The sequence below is a fragment of the Malus domestica genome, chromosome 04, assembly GCF_042453785.1.
Source record: "Malus domestica chromosome 04, GDT2T_hap1".
In the NCBI taxonomy this organism is placed as follows: domain Eukaryota; kingdom Viridiplantae; phylum Streptophyta; class Magnoliopsida; order Rosales; family Rosaceae; genus Malus; species Malus domestica.
Window position 1 is genome coordinate 20,002,570 of NC_091664.1, and position 18,657 is coordinate 20,021,226.

The 18,657-nt window shown below is 35.6% G+C and overlaps 1 protein-coding gene across 1 annotated transcript; it reads right to left on the minus strand.

The window, feature by feature from the left end:
- Positions 1–12,963: 12,963 nt before the first annotated feature.
- On the minus strand, positions 12,964–14,841 carry LOC139195046 (uncharacterized). Its single transcript, XM_070820226.1, has one exon. It carries the CDS (start codon positions 14,839–14,841, stop codon positions 12,964–12,966), a length of 1,878 nt encoding a protein of 625 aa, XP_070676327.1.
- Between the last annotated feature and the right edge of the window lie 3,816 nt (positions 14,842–18,657).

An 18,657-nucleotide genomic window follows, 5' to 3' on the forward strand; every position in this document is an offset into this window, starting at 1 on the left:
AGTAAATTATGCCTACAACACTAAGACATTTCTACACCATTTCTCACATCATTTTCACTCTTCCATACTATCCTACCTCATTTTATTTCAATTCTTCACATTTTATTTACCTCAACACTCTTTTCACACACACTCCTCTCTTACCTCTTCCAATAATCTTTCCTTTATTTTTTTTTTCAATAATTTTCAAATGGCCACATCTTTAAGTGGCACTCAAAATATGTCTGGAGACTTATTCATTTAGCGACAAGTGGCACTCAAAATATGTCTAAAACCTTATTTTAATATGGTAGTTTAATTTAATTAACCAATAAAATTAAAGAACAAACTTAAAATAATAAATTATCGAGGGGCTAAAAAATAGCTTCTTCGGTTGGAGATGGTGTATAAATATGGCATGACACTGTTCATTAAAAAATAATTTCTTGTAGGATTATAATCTGGATGGGGCTAAACATAGCCCATTCGGTTGGAGATGGCCTTATATTGTTGTGTGCTGGCATAAGCAATTCATCTTTCTTTTTCTTTTCTTTTTTGTACATTTTATTTCCATTTTTTTGATGAATGTGGTTGTATCATCTTTATTATATGTAAAATGACACAAACCAAACAAAGAGAGGAATCTTTAATTCTAAAAAATTTGAGCTAATTATAAGGATATGGGTACTCATAGTTGGCTGATAATTTCTTGCACGACTCATTAACCTGATACGAAAAGACACGAAAATAACAGTTTTTAGGTCCAACCCATTAACAAGTCAGTTCGTTATCAAGTCACATGTTAAGAACCAGTTAAGAAAATGGGTTTGACGGCGATACGGCCCGTTAAGATAATAAGTATGACACGAAACGTCACGAATACGATAAGCATGACCCGTTAAACAAACCTATCCCATAGGGACGTGTAGGAGAGGTAAAATCTTGTGGTTGTGGAATTTGTTTTGTTTGTGAAGTTAAGGCAATTACCTACCCTTTTGTGGTGGGTAGCAAACAATTGTCATTCAATCATCGGACTTGTGTCTATCAAATATATGGGCATGGAAAATGGCTCACCTTGATCTCATTCATATGTTGTTTAATTGGACCTATATTTTAATACATATGGTTCAATATAGTTAAGAATCAAAGTCCACCAAATTGAAAAACAAATCGACTACATACGAATATAAGTTTACTTGTGAAAAACAAAGAAACAAAATTGTCAAGACGACTACAAAGCAAAGAACTACATTGTGATTGACTTGTTCACAACTAAATAACAAAACATCATGTTTATAATAAGCTAACCATAATTCCTAATGAGCAAGAAAACGAAAACCTAACTGTAATGTGCAGGGCCTAAATCTTAAACAATAAAATAAATTTAAATATTATTTTCCAACAAATATTGAATGGATACAAAAGTCTTAAATATCATTTGCTAAAATAAATAAATAAAGAAAGGGTAAATTACATAGTACCCCATCAGGTTTGAGGTCTATTACAACCTCATACAACATCTTTAAAACATTTTACTTTCATAGCTCACGTACTATTTTATTTCAAAATACTAACTCCGTTACATTTTCCATCCATTGATCCGTTAAGTGCTGACATGATTGCCACCTGTATGCCAAGTGGCAATAATAATAATTTTTTAATTTTTTTTTTAAATCTGAATCTTCTTAGAAAAAATAAAAATGAAAACCCAGGGCCTAGAACCCCACCCTTGAATCCCAGAATCGCTCCATTGAATCCCAATTCTCAACTTGGCCTTATCGAACGAGATAGCTTCGATTGTAAGTTGTACTAGATTGAGATCTTTCCAGCGCCTCATCCTTAACAAAGAAATCAAGATCAACCATCACGCCAGCATTGTGCTGCGCTATCTAGCCGGACTTGAAAGAGGTTCTGGGCGGGTGGATCTGCAGTTGAGATCCAATAGAGGGTGCTAAGCAAATGATCAATGCTTTGAAGAGCACGGGAAAGGAGAGCACGGAGACGAAGTGGAAGCTAGTGGTGCTGATGATGGCGACACAGACTTGGATCGGAAGCGAAAGCGGTGACTCAACGAAAAGCTTGGTAGGTCGCAGCAGTTGGTATTGCGATTGCTGCACCACCTATTTCAATGACAGACGCAGAAGTTGAAGATTTCAATGGCAGTAGCTCTCATCGACTGCATCATCATCATTGGAGCTTCTGCAAATTTTCTCTGATTCGATGCTTTTATTGACAATTAAACAATGGCGACCGCCAACTTGAATCCGAATCCCAAACCCTTTTCAAAGCGAAGGCAGGGCGGCTCCGATTAGCCTTCTGAAAATTTGCCCTCATTCCAATACTGCATGCTCTTCGAATCTATAAGTCTCCGGATTGTTGAACCCATTTGATTGACGCACAGCTCAGAATCTTGAAAACCCTAAAATTTGATTGAATTTTTGAGCTTTTTTGGGTGCTGCTCAAACCATTAATGGTGGATTGTCTTTTTCCGTGCTTTTTTGTATCTTGAAGGGTTCGAGTTGCAGAGGATAGAAGGGTGGGTGGGGTTGCAGATGAGAGAAGGGAGAAAAGGGGTGGGGGTGAAGAGGAGAAAGGGCTCGGGGAAGGTGGGGGTGGGGGGTTGCAGGGGAGGTGAGGGTGGGGTGGGATGGTGGTTGGGAGGCTCGGGATGGAGAAGAGGGGTGGGGTTCTAGGTTTTCAGGCTTGGGTTTTTTTTGTTTTTTTAATTAATAAAATTAAAAAATTATTATTTTTGCCACGTGGCACACAGGTGGCAGCCATATCAGCGCTGAACGGATCAATGGATGAAAAATGTAACGGAGGTATTATTTTGAAATAAAATAGTACGTGAGGTATGAAAGTAAAATGTTTTAAAAATGTTATATGAGGTTGTAATATACCTCAAATCTGATGGGCTATTATATAATTTACCCATAAAGAAATTTGCTTCAATTCGATTGATACAAGATTCATGGTATGACCCACATCTGTCAACCTTAGGCACTTGTCGGATCTACTAAAAAATGGAAAAGCTAATTTTCTTCCTAATTAACTAGGATATGGTTTCTTAATGCAGCAGACATATTGTATGTAATGTTATTAATTCATGTAATATAAAATTAGTGCATAACGAGTTTAAACTTAAAGAGTTAGTATTAAGTAAGTTAAAAGTCGGTTCCCTCCAATGTATTAAAAAACAAAAACAAAAATTCATGAAGTTATAACGTAATTGTTGATTTTGGCTTGTTTTGCTAGCTACTATTTCACCATGCATACTCAAACATTAAATTTTAGGGAGCTTTAATGAAAATGGCTTCTCCAAACTTTTTATTAATAAAAAAAAATTCTAATAACTTTATTTAATGAAAATGACACAAAGCTCTAATGAAAAGGGATTTTCCAAAGTTTTTCTTAATCAAAAGCACCATAATAACTTTATTTAATGAAGAGGACACAAAAATTTAATGAAAAGGGCTTCTCCAAACTACTGCAACAATTTCTAGAATTGAGTAATGCCACTAGTTCTAGAGCTGAACATTGACACTACAACTATTTCTAGAGTTGAACACTGCAATTGTTTCAAGAATTGAACACTACAACTGTTTCTAGAATTGAACACTGCAACTGTTTCTATAATTAAATACTGCAACTATTTTCAAAACTAAACACTCCAACTATTTCTAAAACTAAGCACTACAACTAATTCTAGAACTGAACACTGACACTATTTTTAGACCTGAACATTGCAACTATTTTTAGAACGAAACACTACAACTATTTCTAGAATTGAAGACTGCCACTATTTCTAGAATTGAATATTGACCTGTTTTTAGAAATGAACACTGCAACTATTTGTAGAATTGAACACTGCCACTATTTATAGAACTACACACTGCCATTATTTCTAAATCCAAATATGAAAGTATCAATTTTGAGTAAGCAATTACATGGAAAAGAAGACCATAAGGAAAGGATTAAACTTCTCTCTCGGGCTGAAAACCAATTATGTCAAGTTTGGTTAAAAATTGGCAAAAATGTTCGGAAAAACGTCACATTTGGAGAGCTTGATCTCCCTAAACATTGAGTTTCAACGTATGCGTCTTGTATTTGAAGAAAGAGGGTGTCAATACAAACTCGTAGCCTTTAACCTTGCGTGATTTTCATTACTGTGTGAGAGACTTTTGAACAATCTAATATTGGAAAGGAGAAAAAAGGATTTGTCCTAAATATTAAATAAAATTATGAAGGTGCATTGGTTAAGATTCAAAGTTTTAGATCTTAGTTTTTCTTAAATTTTATGCTAGAAAATGTCAATGGTCATGAATTGTAAACAAAGAAAACTCAAAGTAGCCATGTTATACATGATCTGACCCTCCAACAAGCGGTCCCCCAAAACTTGCATGATTTTTCTTGATACCTTTATTTCTGTGTAAATATGGAATCCAAGCAAAAAGCATCATAACATGGAGATCATTGTGGTCTCCAAAACCCTCCCCTCCCCCCTAGTTGACAAATAAAGCTAGTTATACATTTGCTTGTCCTTTTGCGTGATCATGAAGACGTTTCCTATCTCTTTGATATTTTTACCCCTTTGCTTTTTTTCTTCTTAATTCGGGCAATAAATTTCTAGTGTTGTTACGCTTAGAGGTGGATTGTTTGCCCTCCTATTTCCATACTCTTCCTATCCCCTTCTGTTTGTGTGGTCACGGTTAAGCCACATCAATATTTTATATTGATTTTTTTATAAAAATAATAAAACAAAAAGTAATAGGAATATAAAATGTTGATATGACTTAACCGTGACCACACAAAACAGGAGGGGATAAGAAGAGTATGTAAATGGGAGGACAGACAATCTTACTTGCCTGTTGTATTGTTTTGCTCATTTTATATGTATTTTTATTAAATATTTTGACTAATTAATGAGTGAGAAAATATGACAAATAAATAGATGTAATAACAGTTATGACTCTTGAAAAAATAAAAAAAGTCGGTGTGCGTGGTAGCACTCTTAATTGTTTTCATGAAAGCATGTCAAAAGAGAGATGACTCTCGTAGCCCCCACAAGCCTCAAAAGTATGAGTTTGCTTAACAAGTAAAAGAGAGAAAAACAAGAAGGGGATTGTTTTTTCCTTCTTATGATGCTTAATTGGAAGAACTCAGTTACCAATTACTGGAGTGTTCTATGATAATTAATTAAAAGCAAAAGTTAAAAGCAAAAATTAACTAGCCAGCTTGACTGGACTAAAGTGTGATTATATAGGTAGAAATCCACAATCATGGCTTTTGAAAGCCCGCAATTATCTGTCAAACTTTGACAAATCTCAAATTCCTTAATTAATCAATCTAAAATTGAACATATGCTAGAAGCACATTGGCTATGATTCTAAGATTAAAACACTAGTATGTGGTTCAACATTTGAACAAATATGGTGTTAAATTTTCACCCATGTGTCCTGGGTTCGAAACTTGTCTCGTTTCTTAAATTATTGTAATAATTTCAAACCTTCGACTCTCTTCTTAATAATAGGAAGAAAAAAAAAACAGATCGAAACACTAATTGGACTTCCTAGGCAGGCCTGCAGGCTTAGTTAGGATTTTGTTCATATATTAATTAACCATCAAATCTCATCCCATATTGCTTGCAAATACTAGACACGTATATGATTAGCCCTCAATAAACCTGTCTTTGTCTTCCTTAATTTACAAACCCTTCAGCATTGTGCTAATTGGATTGGAATATCATGTACAGAAAACGATCGAGCTAGGATTTAATTCAAATCTTTGAGTGCATGAATACTGAAATCAAATTTGCTCACGCAACTGTAGGTAGTTCATTGTATGTATACCATCAGTTGAGGATGACCGTTTTTAATTAAAAAAATCGGGTGTGCAACGATATTATTATGATATTGTTTTAAATGCATTAATAACATGTTGTTACATTTTTATTGATGTTATAGAAAATAACATGTATAAACCGCATATATTATTTCACACAAAAATTTGTGCAAGTTAACCATTGCTAGTATATCACTGTATTATTACCAAGTCTTCGCACATATATTGTATATCAGTTGTACGGAAGAAAAAAAAGTATACGTAATATAGTCCTAACAACTTGATTTTATTTCATATTCTAACACATCAAAATAAAGTTTTCTTGTACAACAAGCATTAATACGAACTGGGCATTTGGGTGACATGAAATTGGGAGGTTCTACCGAATCTACAGGACTCGTTTAATTAGCCAAACTCAGAAGCTATGTATGTTTACAAGTTTCATGAGGTGTAGCCATAGCCATGACCAAGGTTCTAAAAGTCACTAGGTGCTAGTCGGGCGGCGAGTTGGGGCCTAGCTCCAAGGCGGCTAGGCGGGGCCCTAGGCGAACTAGGCGGGGCCCTAGGCGAACTAGGCGGATTTAAGTAAATCGATCATATTTCATGTAAATAAGTGTCTACTTCTACTTGAAATATATATAATTTCATCATAAACTACAAAATAGAATGCATATATATCATGAAGTATTGGAACATAATGAAAACATGTGAAATAAGGCTACAATGTTTGTTCATTCAAGTATGCAACAAGTCTCTTACAATTTATTGAAAAAAAAACAAAATGCAAAATGAAAGTTATGTATTTTCTGTTTAAGTGAGTTGCAACCTAGGCAGGTCTAGGCGGGCTAGGTGGGTGCCTAGGTGGTCTAGGCGGTGGGCTGGGGCCTAGGCATTAATCGGGGTGGTGGCCTGGGGCCTAGCGCCTAGACGGAGATTTTTATAACAGTGGCCATGACATTACTATGTATGGTCAAGAGCGGGTGTGAGTTGTGTAACACTCACATCAACACCAAAACCCAGGAAAAAGAATCTTAAGATCATATGGTGGGAAACAAATTTAAAAAAGGCCTTAGGTTTCGGACTTGGTCATCCATGGATTAGACCTAGAATTCAAAGCTATAAGATTTGGAACCAAAGATTTCAAGAAGAAGCTCCTCCAGGGAGCGTTCCTTGTAGTTGTATGATTTGCTTCCTTGGCTCCCCAAAAGTATTTCAAGTGGGATGTGTCACATCTACTATATATATGCCTTTATTTCAAAATGAAAACATTGTATTGGTTAGTACACGGAGCCTCCTAAGGCAGAGAATATGCGGTCTAACAGAGTGTACTTAGGTTTCTATCACTCATCGAATATGCGGGTTACAAAATGTATTTAGGTCTCTATCACTCATCAACGAGACTATGTACTGTAAAAATTAGCTAAAATTCTCTACAGGAGAAGTTAGCTATCTCAAATTTCTTTTTTCACCAGTTTTGGTCAACTTTAGTTTTTATACTCGATTTAGTTTGGTTTTTCAGTTCATCGATTTTTTTTTTGGCCGACTCCTAATCTTCATATAACTCATCGTACGATTAGTGATATGAAGATGAGAGTTACACATCCAAGCATGGCCTAAAGTTACACATCTCTCTCTTTTTATTTTTAAAAATGATGATAGGTAGGATGATGAACAAAAGGGAAATGACATAGAACATAAAATGGAAAGACAAGGGGGCATCACACGACTTTCACACAAATTGTATTTATTTGTACTATATCTGTCCCTTCCCTAGTACAATGCAAAACAGAGAGAATTTGTCGAAACCCCATCCATTTACTGTATTCAGACCAAAAACATGTATTGTCTGTTTGACTGGAAAACATGTACTGAATAGTGAGACCCACACCTTAAACTTCCGATCAAACTGCTAGGCCACCACATTCGAAAGTTAATCATATATCTTACTACGTGTTTTAATAAGAATTGTGAGAAATTTTATTTTTTAAGTTATTAACATTTTAGAACACATATCCCATAATTTGTATAATAACACGTTGTGTATCAGTCCTTGTACCGGTTATATTGAAAAATCTCTCTTTAATAACATCGTTTTTCTGTTTATCAAAAAAATCTAAAAGATTTTACTTAATTTTTTTCTTGATTGGAAAGATTCAAATTACACATTAACTCAACTTTTATTAAAAGTAAGGATAAAAAAAAGAGGCAGATTGTCTGCTCTCTTGTTTGGATGTCTTTCCAATTACCTTCTATTTGTGCGATCATGACTAAACTATATCAATATTTTTTATTTTTATTATTTTTTATCTTATTATCTTTATAAAAAAAATTAATATAAAATATTAATATTATTTAATTGTGACCACATAAAATAAAAGAAGATCAGACGGCATCCAACCTGAAGGTCAAACAATCTGCCTCCTAAAAAAACAAAGAGATACAGGTCCCTGGCATCTGACGCGCGGATCCCTAGCGCATCCCCACCACTCTCTCTCTCTCTCTCTCTCTCACCCGTTCCCATCAAGCCCTCTCTCTCTCCTCTTTTAACCATCACAATCATCTCTCTCTCACGTCACTCACTCCACAACACAACAACCTTTTTGTTTTGTATAAATTAAAAATTAGTGCATGAGCGTGGTAAATTAAAAACCCACAATATTCATACTTCATTAATTTCAAAACACTAATTCAGAAACAATCACTATTTTTTAAAATATTAATTGAAAAATCGTCACCATTTTCAAAATATTAATTGAGAAACAATTGTTACTTTTAAAATAAGAAAAACTAATAAAAACGGATTGAAAACTTTGAGTTTTATTTATAAGAATAAAATAAAGAGTAAAGTGAATAGTAACATGTTTGACTTTTTAGTGTAAAAATGTGATTTTTCGTTAAAGTGAACAGTACCGTGAGTTTTTCGTTAAAACTCCCTTTAAAATATTTATTGAGAAATAATCACTGTTTCTATAATCTCGATGCATGTCCCGTTCCTTAATCTTGTACAAAGAATTTCTGACATTGCAATCTATTATATCTAATCCTGATTTGATACTGAGGTGATTTTGAAAAAAAAGTTACTATAAAAAAAAGCTGGGAGCGTTTGGTAAACATGGACATACAATGGCACATTGTTGAATCCTGGAGAATTTATCGTGATTCAGACCAAAAATAACAACTTAATTATTGTTCCGTACACACTATTTATACTTCAAATCAAACTAGCAGGCCACCATTTTAATCATCTGTTTACATTTATTTCGTAGCGAGTTCGATCTTCACTTGTAGAAAGCCTAACAGATTGAAGTGGAAAATAGTTTTGGTAAAAATGGACAGAACTGGACCTCTTGTACTGGAAAATCAATTACGAAGAACAGGCATAAGCGGAATATAACATTATTCCTTGTTTCTGCTATATAAAATGCGGAGTTCAAACTTACAAGCATGCTATATATCACACACATTAATTGATACGTGAAGTATCCTTATTCAAATAATTTCTTGCATGTAGATACTGAGAATATGTCACAAACTCATCATCTTCTTCTTCTTGAATCGAGATATTATACATATACTAAAACCCAACATAAAAACATTGTTCATTAACAGTGAACTACCGAAATTGTCCTCCAATTACTCTTTGGAGTTCTTATTTTTTCCGTTTCTGTACAGCGAAGTGGCGGATTTACCCTTTCTGGCCACGCGTTTCGTTTGTGCTGTTCAGCCTTCTCATTCTTTTCCCTTATTGGTACCCACGTGTCCATTTGCTTCTAAGCGATGTCGACATGTTAATCTGATTCCAACGGTTCTCCATCCTCCCTTTTCGTTTTTTGGTGGGGAAGGTGCTCGAAGGCTCTTCCTTTTCGTTTTTTGGTGGGGAAGGTGCTCGAAGGCTCTTCCTTTTTCTTCCATCGTTTTGGTGGGGAAGGTGCTGAAAGTTCTAGGATGGTACTAGTTTAACCTAGAGGGGGTGAATAGGTTCCAATTTAAAAATCCAATTCAATTTTCAATTTAATTTTCAGTTCTCAAATTAATTCCACATTCACATCACATATAAACTATCCTACACATATGCAATTATAAAGATAAATAAAATGTGCACACAAGATGTAGGATTTAACGAGGCAAAACCCACCACTGGGAAAATCCTCGGGCTCCCAAGCCAGGACAAACACTAAGAGAAATGAGTACAGAAAGACTTACAAAACTCATCAACTAGACACGCATACTAGTAGGCAATTTTGTCTCCGCACTTTGCTACTCGATCTCTCTTCAGCCTTCGAGTGGAAGTGGCACGACACTAACGCGGCCCGTCAATCACTGTCGCCTCGAACTTTGCAGATACTAACGCGATCATGCAGAATGTATGAAATGAAATGATTTTGAAAATCAATCAATTATGAAAATCACAAGGCACATTTTCATAATTGATTTCAATTGAAGCACAATGAAAAACCAGTGAACAAAACTAAATTTTTCTTTAAAAGAAAAAATACGTGGATACAAACTGATTTTTTTCTACCATAAACCTCACGGGAAAAATACGATTTTTCTTTTGAAAACACAGGCTGCTGACCGACATGGAAAACAAACTTTCTGCTGTTATATGAATGACGATGCATTCAGTGCATGGTGCTGCATCAAATGAAAACTACAATACATACCTTCCGAGCATGCAGCAATATATAAGAATATATATGTATTCTAAAACATGCAGCAAGTATATATATATATGACTTAAACAATGAAAGTGCAGCAGCAATCCAAGACTAAAAAACCTTATTCTCATATAGCAGCAGCATCCTTTTCACTTTCACGAAAACGCAAAGGCAGCAACACAAAAACTCTTTTGTTTGTCTTTCAAAACATGCAGCAATATCGGAATGCGACGGCAACACCAAAACTTAAAAAAAACCTTTCTAATCTCTACAGCCGTGCTAAACCAAGTAATTAGGACCCCTATTTATATGTGTGTATATATGCTAGGGTTTTTTAAGCTGACTTAAAATTATGGGCTTAAACTAAAGCATAGTTAAACTAAATGGCCCATTGAATGCAAACTTAGACTATATGAATATGCATGCCAAATTTACCTGAGTGGATGTCTTTGAAAACACTTGCCATTTTGTGATTGAGAGCACGTGAGACAAACTTAAACTAAAATAATTACAACTGAAAACAAGCACTAGTCTAAGATTACAGACTTAGGCGTTTTGTTTAGGAATAGCCAATTTTACCCTAACAATCTCCCCCTTTGGCATTTCCTAGACAAAACCCTCAATCACAATATTACAGACATATAATATTATTAAAGACCATGCATAACATCAAAGTCTGTAACCTGCACACACTCAAACAAGAAAACCTGTGACGCACGAAAGATATAAGTTTCTGAAAATAAAAGTATTTATCTATGAAAGCAAGCAACAAAAAAACAATCAGGTTTTCGAATTTCTATTTCTCCCCCTAAATATAAGCTTCCTACTTCTCCCCCTTTTTGTCTAGAAAGGTCAAAGGCCTTAGAGGTAACCATCAGGTGTAGTCAGCGGAAGATAAGTGGAACATAACAAAATATGATGGAGAAAGATTTCCTTTCTATGAACTAGGACCTCTTCGGAAGAATAAAAGTGGGGACGAAATTGGGAGGGAAAAGAATGCAAGTGCAATAGTCGAAAAGAGAAACATGAAAAGAAATGCATCTTTCATATTGTTAAGCTCCCCCTAAACAAATGCTTAAAAAAATTAATGAAATGCAACACACAAATGATATGATTTTTTATTTTTTTTATTTTTTACTTTTTTTTAAATTGTATGAGAAGCATATAATTGTTCCAACAAGAATGAAAGAGTGCAAAAACACATGTAGTTCTGAATCCTCATTCACAAGCTAACATTGTCCCTAAAACATAACATGTATGAGTGTAGTTGCAAGTATAGCCGAAAGTTGATTCTACACAAATGTAATTAAGTCTTACAGGACCATCTTAACTTTAACCCTTAAACTCACAAGATATACGCTCGAATTTTCATTCAAAGTGTTTGGGGGTAAGTGTATACGCTCAAAAGATCATTACATGAATGTTCTACCATAGGCTTGCAGATTGATCTCATCTCCACACATCAAAAATTACCTTATTTGGATCAAGTAGGTCTTTGTGAAGGGTTGTAATGGGGCTTCAGGTACTCGGTTAAAGAAATGAAGGATATAGGAAACACAAAGTCTAAGAAACTAATAGAGTAGTTGGAAATGAAACCAAGAGAGAAATACAACAACGAACCAGGTAACTTAGCACTCAATTGACCGGTTGGATTTAAGACATGAACGACATACAACCGCACAATTCATTTCAGATGATTCTTGCTCTTCATTTAGACCAACACACTTGATTTCTTATAATGCTGGCAGCTCACTTATGATTCATAGTGACTTCTTTTCCTCTTTTCTTCTTTTGCTTTTCATGTGTTGTTGGCTTTCTTCACAAAATTTTGCATCTTCAACTTTTAAATAACATTGAACTCTCTCCTTTGAAAAACGTACTCTACTAGCTTCTTAGTAGGGTAGGGAATTTTTAATGTAAGAGGCTAGGTAAGGAAAATGTAGGTTTAAGAACAAAAGACTTACATATAGGCTCAAAAGGGTTAACTAGGGGAAAACATATAAGGCACTGCCATATATGGCAATGATGGTAAGTCCTAATGCCTACTATCGTCTCCAAAATAGAATAATATATGATACAAAGTTTTGAGAGGTCTCAAAGCAAGTTCTAAAGAAGCAAAACACATAAGATCACACACATGAAAAAAATAAGAGTGTATGAAAAATGCACACACTATATATAGGCACAAAAGCTCACATGGGTGCGGGTTTTACTCAAGTTAAACATGTTCAACTCATTAACATTGATATATTATCAACAAGAGGCTATTGTCCACAACAGAGTCAAACATATCATGCTAGGGTCATGTTATCAAGTGAACAAAGCTAGAACTCATATGAAATCATACTTTTCCATTTTTCCTCATACATTTTTTTTTTAATTTTTTTTTTTTTTTTAACAAGAAGAAAGACAAAAAATGCAGTATTTATGCTATATGAACATGCAAGCATGCATTAATGAAAACATTTGCAAAGAGAGAGCTTAGTCAATATAAACAACTTGAAAGTGGAGATAAATTGACAAGTACACCACTTTGATTCTCTTTTCTTCTCCAAACTTGTCTTACTTTTGGAACTACCGTACTTGGAACAGATATAATTCTTGCAATCCGATTAATCTCTTTCAAATAAGTCACAAATTGTTCCTTAAGATTTTCTTTTTCAAAGTTCCTTGAAACTTTTTCTTGAGAAGAATTTTTCTTTCTAAGCTTATTGCACTTAGGCCGGATGTGACCAGGAATCCCACAAAGATGACATATAGGAATGAACTTCCTAGATTGTTTGGGTTTGTTAAGATTAATTGAAGTCTTGACAGGATTTGACACATGTGCAAAGATTGTAGATGTTTCGGGAGTAAGACCTAAACATTTATCGTCACCTACTTTCAAACTAGGAATATCAGAGGCTTTGACAAATCTGGTGACAGAAGAAGAACTTGCAGTCTTTGTAGACTCGAATCCTAGACCTCCTTTGTCTCCAAAACTTTTTCCATAGCTAAGCATCTTGTCAATTTTCCCCGAACCTATGCTCAACTCATGAACTTTTCTTCTCATCTCAACCACTTCGTCCTCAAGAGCTTTCTTATCAGACGAGAGAGTGTTAATTGTGGTTTGTAGAATGTGAATCTTCTCTAACAGCGACTCTCGCAGTTTCTCTCCATTGTCCAACTGAGATTGATGCTCAACTTCAGCTTCTTTCTTTTCACTTTCAACAAATGCAAGTTTCTTCTTCAAGTTAGAGTTATCCTTTTTTACTTGCACACTGATATCATAGAGATCAGAATATTTTCTCAAGACTTCTTCCAAGTCAGGTTCTTCAACAAATGAACCTTCTGTGTCATATCCATCAACAGTTCCTATAAACGCAATCGTATCCTTCTCAGATTCCGACGTAGATGCATCCCCTGAATCACTATCGCTCCAAGTGACCTTCATTGCCCTATTCTTTTTCTCTTTTCTCTTGATAGTGTTTGCACACTCATAAGCAATGTGTCCATAGCCTTGACACTCATGGCACTGAATCCTATTGTTAGAACTCCTATGTTCACTAGTTCTAGATGATCTAGAGGTTTTGTCATGTGAGACATCTAGAGAACGAAAGTTTTTTGAGTTCGAACCTGAGTTGGTTCGTTGCTCACGACCCTTGGAATTTTGAGACTTGAGAAGCCTTCTAATTTGCATGGTTAATTCAACCAATTCATCTTCGGACAAGTCTTCAATTGAGCCATCACTTTCTTCTTCTTTAACAGCTTTGAGAGCAATGCTTTTCATCTTCTTAGAATCAGGAAGCTCTAACTCGTACGTTTGCAGAGACCCAATCAATTGCTCAAGCTTGTAGGTGTTTAGATCTTTCGATTCCTCAATCGCTGTCCTCTTAGCATGAAACCTCATAGGAAGTGATCTTAAGATCTTTTTCACAATCCTATGCTCAGGAATACTGTCACCAAGATTGTGACAGCCATTGACAATTACGCTAAGCTTAGCATAAAAGTCAGAGAAACTTTCATCATCAGACATTGTGATATTTTCGAATTTTGTGATGAGATGTTGAAGTTTGGATTCTTTAACAGTTGAGTTACCCTCATGAGTAACTTCAAGAATGTCCCAAGCTTCTTTCGCCGTTGTACACTTACTTATGTAATTGAATTGTTCAGGCGAAACGGCTGTGAATAAAGAATTCAAAGCCCTTTGGTTAAAAGTGCTAGAGCTACGCTCATCATTGCTCCATTCTTTCCTAGGCTTAAGCTTAGATATCGACACAGAGGATTCTCCTTTATCTTTAGTTTCTTCAATCGTTGGAGGTTCCCAACCTTCTTCAACAGCAAGCCACACCTTGTCATCTTGCGCCCATAAAAACGATTTCATTTTTTACTTCCACGCAGCATAGTTGTCACCATCAAAATGTGGTGGATGAGAAACTGAACCCATAGCACGATTCATCCTAGACTACCCACGGATCTCACTAGGTATTTTTAGTGACCTGCTCTGGTGCCAATTGAAAGTTCTAGGATGGTACTAGTTTAACCTAGAGGGGGTGAATAGGTTCCAATTTAAAAATCCAATTCAATTTTCAATTTAATTTTCAGTTCTCAAATTAATTCCACATTCACATCACATATAAACTATCCTACACATATGCAATTATAAAGATAAATAAAATGTGCACACAAGATGTAGGATTTAACGAGGCAAAACCCACCACTGGGAAAATCCTCGGGCTCCCAAGCCAGGACAAACACTAAGAGAAATGAGTACAGAAAGACTTACAAAACTCATCAACTAGACACGCATACTAGTAGGCAATTTTGTCTCCGCACTTTGCTACTCGATCTCTCTTCAGCCTTCGAGTGGAAGTGGCACGACACTAACGCGGCCCGTCAATCACTGTCGCCTCGAACTTTGCAGATACTAACGCGATCATGCAGAATGTATGAAATGAAATGATTTTGAAAATCAATCAATTATGAAAATCACAAGGCACATTTTCATAATTGATTTCAATTGAAGCACAATGAAAAACCAGTGAACAAAACTAAATTTTTCTTTAAAAGAAAAAATACGTGGATACAAACTGATTTTTTTCTACCATAAACCTCACGGGAAAAATACGATTTTTCTTTTGAAAACACAGGCTGCTGACCGACATGGAAAACAAACTTTCTGCTGTTATATGAATGACGATGCATTCAGTGCATGGTGCTGCATCAAATGAAAACTACAATACATACCTTCCGAGCATGCAGCAATATATAAGAATATATATGTATTCTAAAACATGCAGCAAGTATATATATATATGACTTAAACAATGAAAGTGCAGCAGCAATCCAAGACTAAAAAACCTTATTCTCATATAGCAGCAGCATCCTTTTCACTTTCACGAAAACGCAAAGGCAGCAACACAAAAACTCTTTTGTTTGTCTTTCAAAACATGCAGCAATATCGGAATGCGACGGCAACACCAAAACTTAAAAAAAACCTTTCTAATCTCTACAGCCGTGCTAAACCAAGTAATTAGGACCCCTATTTATATGTGTGTATATATGCTAGGGTTTTTTAAGCTGACTTAAAATTATGGGCTTAAACTAAAGCATAGTTAAACTAAATGGCCCATTGAATGCAAACTTAGACTATATGAATATGCATGCCAAATTTACCTGAGTGGATGTCTTTGAAAACACTTGCCATTTTGTGATTGAGAGCACGTGAGACAAACTTAAACTAAAATAATTACAACTGAAAACAAGCACTAGTCTAAGATTACAGACTTAGGCGTTTTGTTTAGGAATAGCCAATTTTACCCTAACAATCTTCTTCTTCTTGAATCGAGATATTATACATATACTAAAACCCAACATAAAAACATTGTTCATTAACAGTGAACTACCGAAATTGTCCTCCAATTACTCTTTGGAGTTCTTATTTTTTCCGTTTCTGTACAGCGAAGTGGCGGATTTACCCTTTCTGGCCACGCGTTTCGTTTGTGCTGTTCAGCCTTCTCATTCTTTTCCCTTATTGGTACCCACGTGTCCATTTGCTTCTAAGCGATGTCGACATGTTAATCTGATTCCAACGGTTCTCCATCCTCCCTTTTCGTTTTTTGGTGGGGAAGGTGCTCGAAGGCTCTTCCATTTTCTTCCATCGTTTTTCCCTTTCTCTTCCTCTCTGTTTTTGTGCTTTTCTCCCTGCGTAAATCCTTCGTGTTTCACTACTTCTCCCCACCTCCTCCTCCGCCCAAGAACCACTATTCAACAACAATAGTAATGTAAAACAAGATAATCTTAATACATAGGAATAGAACCTCCAACAATATACAATTGAAATATAAGTTTTTCCACTATAAGAACATCACCGTACCTTGAAATTCTGGACATCAGTAAGTGGATAAGCAAAACAAAAGTTGATACTTCTTTGTAGTAAGTTGCTACTTACAGCAACAAAAGTTGATAATTATCCTAATTAATGTCATTTTGGCCTACAAGAGATCGCAAACCAAGTCACGTTGTCACCAAGGATGGCAAGTTCAACAGTTGGAGGGCAAACATATTTCATAGTGGTCAGAGAAAGTAAACTTTAGAAAGAAAAAGAAATGTGCAAGGTTTTGAGAGGATAGATGTACATATGTCTCACCTGGCTTGCAACAAGGAGAACTGCATTGACATTTTCTTTCTTGGAAATCACTGATCGACTGCCACCAGAGAGCTGAAACGCCCTTTATCGCAAGAGCATTAAAGACTAACAAGCTGATGTGCAGAATCTGCAAGTAGATGCCAATGCATTCAACCCATCAATTTAAATATAATTTAGTTGCCTTTACAAGTACAATTTAATTGATGATGTTGCAACAAAGAATGTACGAAGAATCATCTTTAAGTAAAACTTTAATGTTGTACTTTATTTAGTAATGGTTATTTTTTAAGGTTTCTTTACTGATTATGTAATGCTATTGGAAAGCTGATAATTAGCGTGAATTCTAAAATTTGTTTCAGTTTTGATTATTGCTTTCTACCATCAATATATTTTAAGAAAAAAAAAATTGAAAGACTCTCTTAAAGAAAACCCCTATATAAATTTTTCACTAACCTTCCGAAATCTTAGAGATCGCCCTGCATATAAGAGTGTATGAGGTGATTGCAGAAGTGATGATAAGGCCAAAGGAAACAAGATCCATAAACATCATTGACAATTGCGTTGGAGACGTTACATGTGGGGACGTTATTTCAGTAACAAACATGAAGGCTTAGCATGGACATCGACATCATTTCTGCCAAACGTTTTCAGAGGTAAAGGCACCAAAATATGGTATTGGTCTATGTTGTTGTGACTGGGGACGGCCGATTCCGGTTTGGTTCGATTTATTCTTAAACTAGTGATTCTCTAGTTGCCTTCATTTTGTTGACAACAACATCCATCAGCATCCGCTTTGATGGTGATATTGCAAAGCATGAGAGTCCTATTTGCAGCACCGAAACCAAGCATTGCTCCAATCTTCTTCCTTGGACTGGGCGGCCAGCAACCTGATATCTCGTAATTGGCCTTTCTTGCTTGTCATCAGAGGCGGAGCCATGAAGGGACCATGATGGTCCCAAGGCCATCTTGAATTGTTTTTTCACACAAAAAAGTTAGTGATATGCTTATGATTTTCAAGGATTTTAGTTAATTTCTTTCTTTGGGTTTGATTTGAGATTGGTGGCTCCTATGGAGTTCAAACAATTCTCTGCTCGTGAGCTTTGAAGAGGAAAGAGAGAGGAATAAGGTTAAAGAGGCTTGGGTTTTAGGTTTGAGGAAGAGGATGATAAGGATGACAAATAGTAGACCCAAACAACGGGAGTTGATTGCTCACCACATGACAAAGTATTTTTTGTAAGATTAGGAGAGCATTTTAGATTGAATTTTTTGGGCCCTTTCCAAGCTAAAATCATGGGTTTGCCACTGCATGTCATTACTGTATCTATCACCATCAGCATCCTCATATTCTCGTTTAGTTAGCAATGAAGGGTCAACTCCAATGTATGGTCAGGCAATGCCATGGTTGTGAATTGGTGAATGGTTGGACCATCTTTGAACTGTAAAGCTATAGAAAGGCAAGCTCAGTCCAATGGTCAAGAAGATGCCATCTATCAAGAGATTAGTTGATAAAGTTGTTAGTTTGTTAAGAGTTAGTTTACTTATTGTGTAAGG

Excerpts from the sequence above, each read along its gene's own strand:
- LOC139195046 (XM_070820226.1), bottom strand. The coding sequence starts at position 14,841 with ATGAAATCGTTTTTATGGGCGCAAGATGACAAGGTGTGGCTTGCTGTT.